We start from the raw sequence: 14,282 nt of genomic DNA, 5'->3' as shown, positions 1-14,282 counted from the left end.
AAAAAAAAACAATGCCTAATATCTATTGATGAATACTTTAAAGATGCAAGAAAACAATGGAGTACGGGTGTAACCACTAACACTGATGTCTAGTGTACATCCATGACAGCCATCCTTCCTGAAACGTTGGGCCTTTGACTTAAACAGTGGACAGCTTCATTTGGGGGAAAACCTGAAGCGGGCCCCAATTAAAACCCATTCTGCTGCAGGCAGTGCTGCCCCCAACTGGCCGACGGCATCAGTGCGCCCTGCGTGTCACCAGAGGTAGACGGAGCCAGAGGCGGGCTGTCTGGCTACCACCCAAATGGCTTTCTCCGTGGATATAAACAGTGCAACTACAGGCCTGGACCACACATAAACACCATTCCGAGTGCACGGGCATGGACTGAGCACTTAGCTTGTGTGTGTGTTTGCGGGAGAAAGAGATGAACAGTCAGATAAATACAGAATACCAGCCGTAGACAGTGTGGGTGGTGAGCACACATGATCCGCATCCTTTTAAACACAAGACAGAAATCCTGTTTTTTTTTTTACTCTACTCTGTCCGGTTACTCCCACGTTGCATCACAATCATTCTTCAGATACAGCAGCTACCCGCTTCATTAATGTGGGGGTTGTAATCCCGGGAGAATACGTTTTTTTCTACTACAAACTTGGATAAAGAAATGAGCAAGAGTATCATGCGGAATGACTGAGATGTCATAAACAATGCTGTGAAAAAACATGCTGTGAAAGCTGAACTCTTTTCACTCGGTATTGTGACGTTGGGATTTAAAAAGGGGCAGTTCACCGCAAAAATCATAAAATACAACTTTTCCCTCTTAATTATAGAGCTATTTATTGAATTATTGTTTTGGTGCGAGCTGCCAAGCCTGGGAGATACAGTCTCTTTGAATGTATCCATTCCTACATCCTCTCAAATTTAACAGGATTACACTAGGCCTGTAAAAATATAGGAAAATATACAAAACTCTATTGTCAAAAATAATGACTCTGTTACTCAAGATAATCCTCAGACCTTTATGAACAGTTTCATGTATGAACCGTTTTCATTTGACTATAGTACCAACATTCAGCTGTTCAATGGGAAAATGTGTTTTGGATTTGGAGTTAAAGTAGCCCTTTAAATTGAGTTTTGGTTTTGTCGCTCGCTTTACAGATTGAAATCCTTCACGTTTTAACTGCCTTTATGTAGCTGTCAGCTACAGTCATGATAGAAGCCTTTTGGGGTCAATGCGTATTGTTAACCAGATAAGAAAAGCAAACACGGCAGCGGGTGTGTAGGTGTGTGAACACTGTGAATGTTTGACCAGGGACAGCTCACAGGGATCCTCGCCCATAGGGTTGTGGAGAAAAGACGACCCTGAATGTACCATTATTACTTAGAAAAGCAAGTTTGAATCAAAATGAAGAGAATCAAGGAGATAAGGCTTTGGTGATTCCCTTAATATAACTAGGGATCCTGTCAGGGGCTTTCGGGAAGCAGCCCAAAGTTAGTGGTGGTCAGATCTCCAGATAGACAGGCATCTAGATCTTAAAAGGGGATTTAGGGGTTTCGGAGGATTTCAAAGAATTGTCCCTTAGAAAAGATTAACCAGGCTAACGCTAACGCGTAGGCTGTGTCTCACCATACACCCTGGATGTGTGTGTACACACACACACACACACACGCAGGAGATGAGCAGGACGTCATTGGATTTGCGCTCACGCACACGCGTACTTCCACTGACACACAACCTCAAGGGCTCTGCTGACATTCTCCCATGTCTGTCTCTCGCTGAGGGTCGCCACATTTAGGTCACATGAGAGGCCAAGGGGAGAAACCACGCAGAAGACGCCCGCTAAGGAAAATGTCATGCTCGTAGTGTGGATAGTTACACACACACACACACACACACACACACACACACACACACACACACACACACACACACACACACACACACACACACACACACACACACACACACACACACACACACACACACACACACACACACACACAGAGAGAGTTGAAACCATGCAATCATTAGCTTAGCAGCCTAGCTCTATTATATTAGTAGGGCAGTAGAATACGGCAAAACTTGCACAAATACAGATAAATGAGATAAATTTTAAAAAAAAAATCAGCATTCTTAACTTTATCATAAAGAGAGAAAAAGCAGCAAAACTGAATCAGGACCAGCCACCTACACCTCATTATGGGAGGCTGGTCTTAGTTTAGCACCCAGAGCCCAGAATAATGTTAACTTCAAAGTAAATGGGACATTATATCATTAGCCTATGTAACAGCCTGGCCTACATATGCAAAGCAAAGCCCCTGCGTTTGTGGAGGAGCCCTGAAAGGTTAAAATGGCGTTCTATATTGGAAGCATTCTTGTCAGAATAGCAACGTATAGCCATCCTCTCCCAACAGATTTCAATCTAAATTCAACTCTCCTGAGTCTTTAGCCTACTTTGTAAGGCGGGCAGAGGTTGATGACGATAGCGGTAAATTAATCTGAAGCGAGAGGTTTTGTCTTTCATAAGAGTTCACTCTGGCTGCAACGACATGTTGGAGAAAAAGGAGTGAGACATTTAACAAAGGATAAAATAAATATAGTATATAGAAGTCACGTCCAAGGTTGTTTGAAGAATGTGGCCCTAAACTTTTTTTTAGTATTCAGGCCGTGAATGTGTCACTCCCTCGCCTTTTAAAGAGGATTGTTTGAGGCGGTCATGAATGTAAGGTAGAGCTTATGATTAATTGAAGTCTCCTGTGAAGGGTCATTGAGTCCGCCTATATAAAAAGGACACGTAGTAGACTAGATAATGTTCATAACCTCCACTTTACCCTGTAAAATCAGCTCAGGGAAAGACTAGGAAAACACAATTCATCATCTATGAAGATAATTAAGAAAGCATCCCTGATGTCTGATCCAGAGAAGCTCAAACAATTCACAGTATACTTCTGCCCGTGTGATAATTATGGTTTAATTTGTTCTCTAGAGGATAAAACCAGAGTCCTGGCAGCGGAACAGCCCAGTCCGTTCGCTGGCCAACACAGCGATGGATCATAGGTAACAAGAATCCTTCATTAACTCCAAAGGAGGAGCCTGGAGTGTCTGTCAGTGCCTGCATTTAACACAAACAGTTTCCCCGGTGAAGAAAATCCCAATAATCAATGCCGTGCGCACACATACACACAAAAACACAGAAAACTGCTGCTAATTACTCTGCCGTGCCTTTTTCAGTTCACTTGCCGCGCGAGGTGCTACGTAGTGTCGATGAAGCCGTGTAGTGTTATTGGTATTGGGGCGTGTGACCGTGCGAGTACTATGTGCACCGACAGCTGCTGTGCTAGAGGGTGATAGACAGGGTGCCAAAGACACATACTTGTTGAAAGGTAGGAGAGGGAGCTCTGTGAGCTGATGAAATGCAGGATGATCTTACGTGCCAGTAGTTTCACGATGCGTGCGTGTGTTTGTGTATGCGTCTCTGTGTGCCTGAGAGGGGTTTAGCTATAGTTCATGTTTTCCATCAGACCTGCGCACGAGACCATCCATCTCAGCACTGGACTGTATCTGCGGTTTGACACGTCTTGCGTGTTCATTAGATTGCAACCAGAGGCTTACATAGTGCAGGCCCAGTCAAAGGCAGCCAAACAGTAGCAAACTGTTGTCTGGCCTCAGAATAAATATCTGGCAAAAAAAAGATAAAAACCCTGTGTCCCGGGCGCGTATTAAAACCTCTCACGTGAAGGAAAGACATGCGGCCTCCTCGCTGGACAAACATCCCAGAGTGCCCAGTGCCGTTTGTGGGCCTGCATGTAAATATCTCTCCACCTGCTGCGTGTCTCACCTCTGAGGCAAAGGAAGGTGAGAAAGTCCTCCGTCTTGGGCTTGCGTCGGGACAGCTCCTGAATGGACAAGGAAAGGGATGAGGAGGAGAGCGATGACAGGGATGTTGAGGGCACAGTGGCCACGGCGGTGTTCAGGCTGCCCGGGTCGGCCACCTTGACGGGTGTAGTGCTCGGCGAGTTGGGCTGCGACTGGGCAAACTTCCTCTGGGCCTGGAGCCGAGGTCTGAGAAGAAGAAAAGGGAAGGAGAGAGTTAGCGGCTGACACGTATTATTTGATCCCAGCTAAACGGTCGGCAAGACAGAGGGACAGTTGTGGCCGCTTAAGACAAAAGGAAGACACCACTTGTGTGGTAATTGTATTGTGCATCCGGTAAGTAGTGGTGAAATCATCCATCTCCAACTATCTAGGCAAAATACAAAGCGGTATGCAGCAGATTAAAATCACACATTCACGAACACACACACTCTCTCATCCTTTTCATTAGTGTGGCCCGGTGGCGGATGTCTCGCTGTGGAGTGGATTGCTGAAACAATTCACCCTGCAGTGAAGAGTTGATCACCTTTGTGTACGAGCATTTGCACATTAGTTCAGAGAGGAGTGGGCGAGAGCCCATCATGACACCCGAGCGCTCTCCAGCCGGCAGTCATTCAGTGAGTGTTTGGATGATTTGCATGTAAACGTCTGTATGCACTGAGTAAATTACACAAAGAACACACATGTAGCTATTGATGAAAGCACTGAGTGAAAGAAAATGAAGAAACCAGACAAATCCCCTCATTGCTCTGTCTTTATACTATTACATGCTCTACTTTTTCCTTTTCTCTACCCTACCACGACCAGCCGTACCCATAACCCCTTAAACGTACCTTAATCCAAGTTTTCACCTTGAAATTTCATGATATTATGTTTTAGGCTTGTGCATTTTGACTTAAAAATCGAGGGCGTGTCCCAACAATACGAATATAACCCACAAGACGGGTAAAACAGGCGTTCTCTCTCAGGCACGCACAAACCAGCAAGTGGCCTCAATCGATTAGCGCTGCTGTGTGTGTGTGTGTGTGTGTGTGTGTGTGTGTGAGAAAGACGTGCTATGATTGAAGCAATGTGATATCCTGATATTATTTGTCAATTTGCTGTGGACTCGATTAAAGTAAGAAGATAGGATCATGTCTGGAGGACACCCACAATGCATTTGGTGCAGCGCTCCGGTTACACTTCAGAGAACAGTGTGGTGTCAAAATGTGTCAATTTCATGCCGTGACATGGCTGTAAAGCTCAAAATGTGTGAAATTTAGAGACGATTGAACCCAAAGTGCTGCATTAGATGCGAGGTGTGAGAAAACTGAACAAACAGCTGTTATACACGTCCAGTTTGTTTACAAAACATCCACCATACAAATTACAAATTTAGTCTCCAAATAATAAAAGTACTGAAAAGTAAATCAATTATTTTACTTACTATGAGCTATTGCAGCACTGCCTTATTTTGAAATTCATTTCAAAGCGCGGTGCATTAAGGCTATACTGTTTTCTCCTGGTATTACAGAACAAAGAACACGACAATTCAAAGGAAAAAACACACAAGGACGAAAGGTGTCCCTTCACAAAAAGCTGGGATTTACTTTCAAAATGTGAAGAAAAAAAGGCCAGGGCCAGAAGGTGGCAACAAGAATTAAGATGCAACAAAAGAATGAAAACAAAGAAGCGTAATAATAAATGAAACCGGCATTTGCAGTGAAGGAAAAACAAAATGCAGGGCACGCCGATCACGTCCTCCGAATGCACCTCCATGAAAAATAAACCAGGCAAGAGGTTTGTTCTCATCTAGGAAAAGTGAACAACAGTATGCATCGGCTCATGATGTTGATGATACCGCAGTAACAACATAAACAAATGTCACATTAACGATGACACAAGGGTACTCTAGTACGGAGCAACATTATTTGCCTAAAATCCGAAGGGAGCGGGGGGAGGGGAGAGAGAGAGCGATGGTACCTACGCATCCAAGAGCTGCAACAACAAAAAAAGTCCTCTTCTCCAACTCATGTAGGAGATACTTATCAAAATTACAACTAAAGACAGAAAAGGGTTCCTCTATTGTACATGCACGCTCTTTTAGTTTAACAAACAGTTTCTTAAACAAACAAAACACTTTTTTTTTATAACTGCAAGTAATTTCATATGAACAACTATCTCTTAATGCACGACAAAGCTTTCAAATAGACGTGTGTGTCGTGGTGACCCGCTGCGGAACTGTAATGCACGGTTCAAATGTGCACCCACCCGAACCCATCTCTCCACCCGGTGAATTTAATGGTGTGAAATTTAATAGCGCAAATGGAGGCGCAATGCAGACTAAGCTCAGCTAAGCTGAACCATGAACACTTTCTAAATAGTAAGAGAGATGGAGCCCTCAATAAAAGCCTCTTTGTTAATCCAAGCTGTGGATAGTTTTATTGCTGTGGCCATAGATAAATAGGATCCCATTTAAGGGCTAACAAAAAAACAAAAACTTGTGAGTTAACTGGCACGGAAAAAAGAAAAACAGACAGTTTGACAACAGAAATAAAGCCCAAGCAACTGTGCAAACGAATGAGGACAGAGACAGATGAGCTAATAAAGCTTTGTGCTTACTGCATCCTGTCTAGACAGTCGAGCAGAGCCTCTTTTGATGAGCCTCAGGTTTCCCTCAGACAATCCTCTGTTATCTATTAACTAACATGGGAGATATGCTGGGGGGCAGTCTGACAGTCACTGACAATGTATTTCTAGTTATCGGTAATCCTTAGTAATTGGACTAAACTCTCTTTATGTACATTTCCCTATGCATTATCAGTCATCATCTAAACTCTCTTCTGGCACGCTAACAGCAAAGATGAGGATAATAAAAAGGTAATAAAAACAGATGGTGTTATAATGAAGGGTCTGGCAGCGAATCCGCAGGCGGAGGAAGGGATAAATAACACCCCATCACTTCACATTACGAAAACTGCAACTTCAATAACAAGCACTTACTATAAATATGAGCTCTGTTCCTTGTAAACTGTGCCCGTGTGGCAAAACGGAATTACCGTTTTCATCACCTTCAAGTGCATAAGGAAATTACAGCATGAACGCAATTACAGTAACACATGATGAAAGAATGTGTCTAGATTCCTCAGAAAACGGTGGGTCGTCCCTAAAGTTTTGCCGATATAATTGATGCTGAAGAGACAGTAGCGCAGGCATAAGAAAGGCTCGAGCACAGCTCACGCGGACTCACAGTGTCCCAAGGTCCGCGTAATAATAATAATGAGACATCAGCGTGGGAACATTTTGCAATGACATGAGTTGTTCTGCCACTGCGCTCAGGGGCGACATGAGCCTCCGACGTGTCCCTCCGCCGGCCTACAGGAGGGCCGCTGCATGGGAGTGAGTGTGTCAGCCAGGGTACAATGTGTTCCCAGGAGTGTTGAGCTGGAGTCTGTGGCAGGTCGGGAAAATGAGAGGAGGTCCGGAGAGACGCGGGGAAGGGAAAAGGGAGAAAACAGAGATCCAAAAGGCGGAAAGAAAGCAAAGAGATTACAGCAGGATGTCTGCAATCATCCTTTTCTAATCCACCTTTCATCCATTCCTTCCTCCCTCCATCCCTCCCTTCCTGCCATCACCCGGCCGTACCCTTTAAAGGGCCGCCGTAATGTCTAATATTACACATGCCACCGTAGCTGCGCAGGCATTGATTATCTCTGGGGGAGACAGTGACACAATTAGGCGATCCTGTCTGCCAGCAAATCCTGTGAAAAGGAGGAAGAAGAAAGGGAGAGGATAAAGGGCCATTTGTGATTTCCCTCTAACACATGGAATGAAGTAAGATTGAAGGCGGTGATGAGGGGACGCAGGGACGGAGAGAAAGATGAACTGCAGCTTCTTTAATGTGTTTAAAGAAAAGCCGGACCACCGCGTGCTCAGGCAGCGCAGTAGCTGGGACATATCGTGCACTCGTGCACATAGAGGCTGTCAGTCAAAGCCGTCAAGCTCCCCCCCCTCCAGTCTCAATTTCATCAACACCTATGCGGCGATGGCCGTCTCCATGGGAACTACCGTGATGGCAGGACGTGTGGTCATCTGTATTCTTGCTACGGGGGCGTTAGCACTCAGCCCCCCCCAGACCACCCCCCCCCCCCAGCTGAGGCGTCACCCAGCAAGACACCGTCCGTCCACACACTCCTTCGGTGTGTTCCCGACCCCGATCTCAGAGCAGCGTAAGCACAACGTACCCTTCACACTCAAGTCAATATACATGTTAGGAGAGGAGTTCCGCCAGATAGAAACATACAGCGCCAACTGGCTCCTCAGTTTACTGTAAGACTCGCCGCCATGGTGCGAGGGTGCGAGCAACAAGAAGATAAAGCAAATGTTGGCGCTGAGCGGCCAACAGCAGCGAATCGACTCATTTGGGATTTGAACACTTATTTATGCATATTAGGCAGGGCTGATGAAAAAGCAGTCTCTCATGCTGGTTTGATTTATTGAATAAGCTATTGGCTCAGCTTCTGTCAAATCTTTACACGTATCAGATATTGATGAATGTAGTCCAACGTGCACGAATACCAGCAATAGAACAGCAGAGGGAACAAACAAAGATGTTTGAACTCGACAGCAGGTCACAGAGGACTCTGTTTGAATGGCTTCAGCCCGAGGAAACAGTTGCATTTTGTATTTGTCAGTCGGTCTTGCATGCTAAAATCAATCAAACAAAGTAACAAAATTAACTGCCGTCTCCTGCATACTGGTCCTGTACCCGTCTACTACTGTAAATAACCAGTAATAAACTAACTAAGGATACTTCTATAAAGACTCCAACACTCAGGTTTCCATCTAATGTCAAGTAAATTCTTTTGATCACGTGTGTTCTCAAACCCAGACTTTTTTTCCTCCGTGTTAACCAAATATAGGCCCGAAATGAAAACCTTTAAATAATGAGTGGATAGAATGGTCCTCAGTGTGGGGGCATCTAATGACGTGTGTGTCTGTGCTCCCAAGGTCATACACTACACTGTGTCCCTTGTACACGATGCCCCGGTCCTCCACCGCTGAGCCTTGGCTGTTATGTGTTCTTTATGTGTGTATCTGTTATGCTGTTACGTCAGCCCCCGTGGTGCTTTGGTTTCAGGCCCTTCCTATACCTCCGTTATCTGATATTCGGATAAGGCCAGCAAGTGGAACATGAGCTAGTGGTCCCTGTGTCGATTTGTGCGAACGTGTCCTGTGACTTTTAAAAGCACTCTGCTGAACATAATAATGTGAAGCTCTCGACAAGCCGGAGCCGGAGCATTAATTGGAAAATAATGGCACACCTTAATTGAATCCATTCCAGAACTCGATAAAAGTCTTAATAAAAAGAGAATGAGTTAAATGAAGAGAAATAGCAAGAACGAAAGAACAGAAAAGAAAGCTTTGATTAAAAAGTATGTCAGTATGCCAGGAATAAACTACAAAAAAACAGCGAGACAATTTGTCTATCGCCTGTTCGCACAAACAAGAACAAGAACCAAGAATAAACCAATAAAAACTAAGAATATAAAGTTGGAAACTGCATGATTTCAATGCGTTGCACATTCACCCCAGTAGACATTTTACAGAAATGATATTGCAGCTCTGAATCGAGCAGTTTTCAGCCTGTCCGCAGCGTAAAGCTGTACTCGAGTCAGACGTTCTGCTCCCTCGCACCATAAAGGTTACTGTGTGCGGAGAAGAGCACTGATCCAGAGTCTGTACCTTAGGGGCTGTATTAATTGGCTCCAGATGGCCCACATGGTCCTGATAAAAGACGACCTCACTGCAGCTGGCTGTGTGTGTGTGTGTGTGTGTGTGTGTGTGTGTGTGTGTGAGAGCTCTTGAGTTCATTTTGTCCAAATCAGAGCAGCATGAATGTACATGTTTATGTGCATAAGATTTAAATGTGTATGAATGTTTATATGCAAGGATTAAGCTTCACAGAATGTGTGTATGCCTTTAATCAAAGTCTCTATCTATAGTTATGTCTGTGTGTGTGTGTGTGTGTGTGTGTGTGTGTGTGTGTGTGTGTTGTCTGGCAGTCTGTTACGATCAAATCCACCAGCAACTGAAAGGGGGGAAATGTGTGTACATTTGCAATGATGACACTGTAATTGACACCATGTGTACGTGTGAACGTGAGCATCTGTATGAAAGACGTAGGTCTCAGCAGGGGAACTGTTGTACTGCGTGTAACAGTTAATTCACTGTAAACCCTTCAATTCTCCAGATTTAAGAGCTCCGGTTTATCAAATGAAGGAAATAGTTTTCTTCTTAGCCCCCTATGGAGCAACTGCCAGGGTTAAAAGTGCGCAATGATACAAATCAAGAGCTTGCGAAGCCTTTGAAATACTACATGGTCCATTTTAGTTTGTGCGAACTGAACACACTTGTAACTGAACACTGAATGACTCGGATTGGTTTATGGTTTTTCCGTCTCCATGTACTTAAGGGCGACACTGCAGTCAACCGGCCCAATGACCTCTTGACCTTCACATGCGCAAAACAGTCCCTGTCACATATACAGTGAGCATGTGCACACCAAACATAAATAAACACCACGATTAGTCACTGAGACAAGGCCACCGAGGGGACGCACTTGCACGCAGTCATCCAGTTTTTGCTCACTGTGTTGAACAGGCTTGACAACCATCAAAGTGAATGTATATTCTACACGGTTTCTCTATATTTTGTCAGCATACCGTTTTAACGCTTAGATGCTTTGTGTTGACATCAAGATAAATGTGAGGTTCTTATTCAAAGTGATGTGTGTGTGTCTTTTTGTCCTAGTTCAGCCCTGACAGCTAAACATGTCAAGAAAGACCAATGAGGCTAATGTACATTTGAGATAAAAGATATAGCAGGGCCTTCTGAGCGTATTTAAATATAACCTTGGTTTTTCTTTTATTGAATCGAACGAGGAGAGCGGGGCGATGGCCAGATAGGCAGATGTGGAGAGAAAAGACATCTTGACAATAGATTGAGCCAAGCTGCATCTCTGTGAATATATAAATGCTATAATAGGTCAGCTGGAAGTTGCCAATGTACCCTTTCGTCACCTTAAAAATGCTAATGCACAAAAAGGGCACTGTGCTTAAGCTAAAAGCCTCTCAAATGACGCTAAAACACCAGATCTTTAGAATTACATGGCAGAAGATAAGACACGGAAAGCGTTCTTCCTGCTCTGCTTTCTTTACTTCAGGAGGAAAAGATAAAACGCTGCATTTAGAAAGAGGCTTTGTTAGCAGCCCCCCCCCCTTACTCCCGCTCCCCCACAGCACATGGTGAACTCAAACCCTATGACCCCTGACCTTCCAGACCTCCTCGCTTACCTCTGGGAGTGGCTGACAACAGCCAGATTGAGTCAATAAACATCAGAGGATTCTCTATGTGCTCAGCAATCAGTCTAATTAAGCCAGAGTCCTGTATGGAGGCCTTCAGAGACCTCGAGTGGACTTGAGGCCTTGGGGCTAGAGACGCAGCAGAACGGGTCTCGAACAAAGGACCTGCGACGCAATAGACTGTGGATCAAACGATGCATGAACTGAGAAAGAAAGGGCCTTTTATGTTGCAATATTTGGAAAAGCAAATGTTTGTTATTTAAATCTGGGTATCCTGTGTAGCAGCTATGAAAACAATAACTAAGCACACTGATTTGAAGAAAATAAAGTACACAGGTACACACAAAACGCCGCAAGCAGACACACACACAGCACACATCCAGAATGATCATTCTCTCACCGCTGCAAAGTTACAGAAGATTCACAGTTTTATATGACCCCTCCATTGGGTCACTGCACTCTGCACAGTACACATGAGAAACAATTCTCATGACAAACCCCTTCCTACTGAACTCTGGCATAAAAAAAACATAGCCAGGTGTGATGTTGCTCTACTTGGAGTCATCCAGTTTCCTTTAAAATAAATGCTTTCTTGCTTTTTTTGCATTTGCAGCTGTCATAAAATGCATTCCAGCCCAAGACCTCCCGGGCCTTCAGATGGCAGCCAAAATTGCTCCAGAAACAGAAAGTGTACAGTCCATCCTGTCAACTTCATTTTGTTGTCAAGGGGCCCCATGCAAACCAGATGAAACCCTGTTAATCTGTGCTACAATCACAGTGCTAGCACTAGTATTTGACAGTGATTATGGGAGCGAGTCTTTGTGCTGACGGACATCGTGCACCGGGGGTCGATGGCCAATAATCCACCACGCCGTTCCAGCGGAGCGCAAGGCTTTCAGAAACTTACAGCGACAATGGGGGGGGGGGGGATTGACATGCAGGGGAGGGACAGAAAAATTATTATTATTATTTAGTGGTGTAGCAAATATGGCTTCCTTTTTTTCTTCTTTTAAAAGACCCGCAAAGTCGTGTTATGAGTTTAAAAGGTGGACTGGATGAAAGCGCCAACTGTCCATCTTTCCGACAAAATGTATGTCGGCCTGTTTGTGCAACACAAGGCGTTAGAGTAGTAAAGAGTACAGGTTCCCTCACATCTAAAGTAAATAAATAGACACATTATGGTCCTCTATTAACACACACATTCACAGTGTGTGCGTGCACATGCATGTAATCCCTCACAAAAGGAAATGGTGAATATGCATTACTGACAAGAGTCATTGGTTACGCTAGACAAGACAAGTGTGTGTGTGTGTGTGTTTGTGTAGTGTACACACTTGGCATTCATCAAGTCGAAACAAAACAAGCGGCAGCAGCTGAGTGTGAGTGTGTGTGTCTTGGCTGAGACAACACAGAGAGCTGATTCAAAGGGAGCCAAAGTAGGGTTCAGTGGAGACGGGGAGAGAAAAAGAAGAGACACAGAAAAGTGGGACGAAGAAAGAGAGCGAGAGACATGCAGAAGGGAAGTTAAGACTGAGGGCCACTCAACCTGTGATCCACACGCTCTACCCACTCTTAACGCAGTACTTAATGTTTCTCTTCAGCTTTTTTTCTTAAACTCTTGCACAATTTAACCAAAAGCCAAGTTGCCGGGGGCAACGCCATGTAATAACCTCTTTCATCAATCAGATGAGCGGAGAGAAGATGCGGCGGGATTCTATAACAAAGTAAATCGTATCAGATCAACTGGATGACACGTTTAAACAACCACAATGTCGAACACAAAAAAAATAAAAAATGGAGGTCTCACATTCTCCAAAGCATATACACAACAACATAAACATGTTATCAAAAAGAAACCATGCTGGAGTTGTGTTTAGATTGTGAGTGAGTAATACATTCCTTTGCATTCCGTGTACATTATCCATAAGATGCTTCTTTAGATGTCCTGAAGTGGGACCAAAGACTTTCCACTTCAAGAGACATTGCATCATAAGACGTCAAGGTAAACTCCATTTAATGTCTTAAAACCTGACCTGGAAAGCAAATGTGGAAGAGGAGCCGAGGTGCAGGAATACAAGTAGGTCAGTAAACCATGGCGGTGCAGACGACAGTGCGTGGGGTTGCAAATGGAAGTTTTACATCCGTGTGTGTGGGCACGGCCCACTTTTGGCAGGGAAACCCCATTTGGTTAATATGGTCATGCCGGTAGGAGACGGGTACACTGAGCTGGCATGTCTGAGGGCATGTGCTGCCAGTCTCGCCGCCACTCTCAGGAGCATGGGAAGGCAAACATAGAGTCCATCTCAAAGGCTTCTAAAGGCGGCCGCTTCCTGCCAGAAATCACTCGCACCTGTCCTGCTGCCTCCCTTCCCCTCCCTGCTGCTCCTCCCAGTCTCTCCCTCTCCGGCTATCCCTTCATCCTCTCTCCACAGTGTGAAACTTCTTCTTCGCCCCAAAATTGGTAGCGGCCAATCCTCCCTTCTGTTTCAGCCGGTGCCAGGTGTAAAAGCTTCTGGCATCATCTCAGTTAGTCCTGCTCAGGAGCAGGGAGGGGGGGGGGGGGGGGGAGAGGGGGGGTGAGGGGGGGCAAGCCATGCCAGGGCACCGGAGTCAGCCACACACACACACACACACATACTTTTATGGGAACATGAGGCATTGCCCAGTACTAGCTAGGCTTGTGTTTCATTAGCATCAGATAGAAAGCCTTTCTTCATTCAGGCTTGCTGTGTGTCTATAAGTGTTTGTATGGAGTGAACTAATAAAGGGTGAAGTTGGCCTCCCCCTCACACACACACACACACACACACACACACACACACACACACACACACACACACACACACACACACACACACACACACACACACACACACACACACACACACACACACACACACACACACACACACACCAAGAGAGAATACAAATATGAGAGTGTCCTTGCTATCTGTTATTTATTCAGAGCTTTTCTTCCTCAGTTGGAGGGGAAAGCTTTGCTTTTATATAAAGCCAGAGGGTGAACTAGTCTCTATTCAACACTTGTCACTTATTGTCAGTCAAG

The 14,282-nt window shown here is 44.8% G+C and overlaps 1 protein-coding gene across 2 annotated transcripts in view; it reads right to left on the bottom strand.

Annotated features, from left to right (window-relative positions):
• Nucleotides 1-14,282, bottom strand: part of jarid2b (jumonji and AT-rich interaction domain containing 2b) — an 89,715-nt gene that overhangs the window by 20,389 nt on the left and 55,044 nt on the right. Inside the window, exons 4-5 of one of the 2 annotated variants that reach the window (XM_037475060.2) lie at nucleotides 3,995-4,064; nucleotides 3,841-3,898 (exon numbers count right to left, since the gene is read on the bottom strand). In XM_037475060.2, coding sequence (XP_037330957.2) covers nucleotides 3,841-3,898; nucleotides 3,995-4,064 — 128 coding nt within the window. Of the gene's footprint in view, nucleotides 1-3,840; nucleotides 4,065-14,282 lie in introns of both variants that reach the window. The other variant, XM_037475059.2, reaches the window with a different exon arrangement.

This window comes from Pungitius pungitius, chromosome 17, assembly GCF_949316345.1.
Source record: "Pungitius pungitius chromosome 17, fPunPun2.1, whole genome shotgun sequence".
Taxonomy (NCBI): Eukaryota; Metazoa; Chordata; class Actinopteri; order Perciformes; family Gasterosteidae; genus Pungitius; species Pungitius pungitius.
Note: the sequence above shows the minus strand (reverse complement) of the source record. Positions and strands in the feature narration are given on the sequence as shown.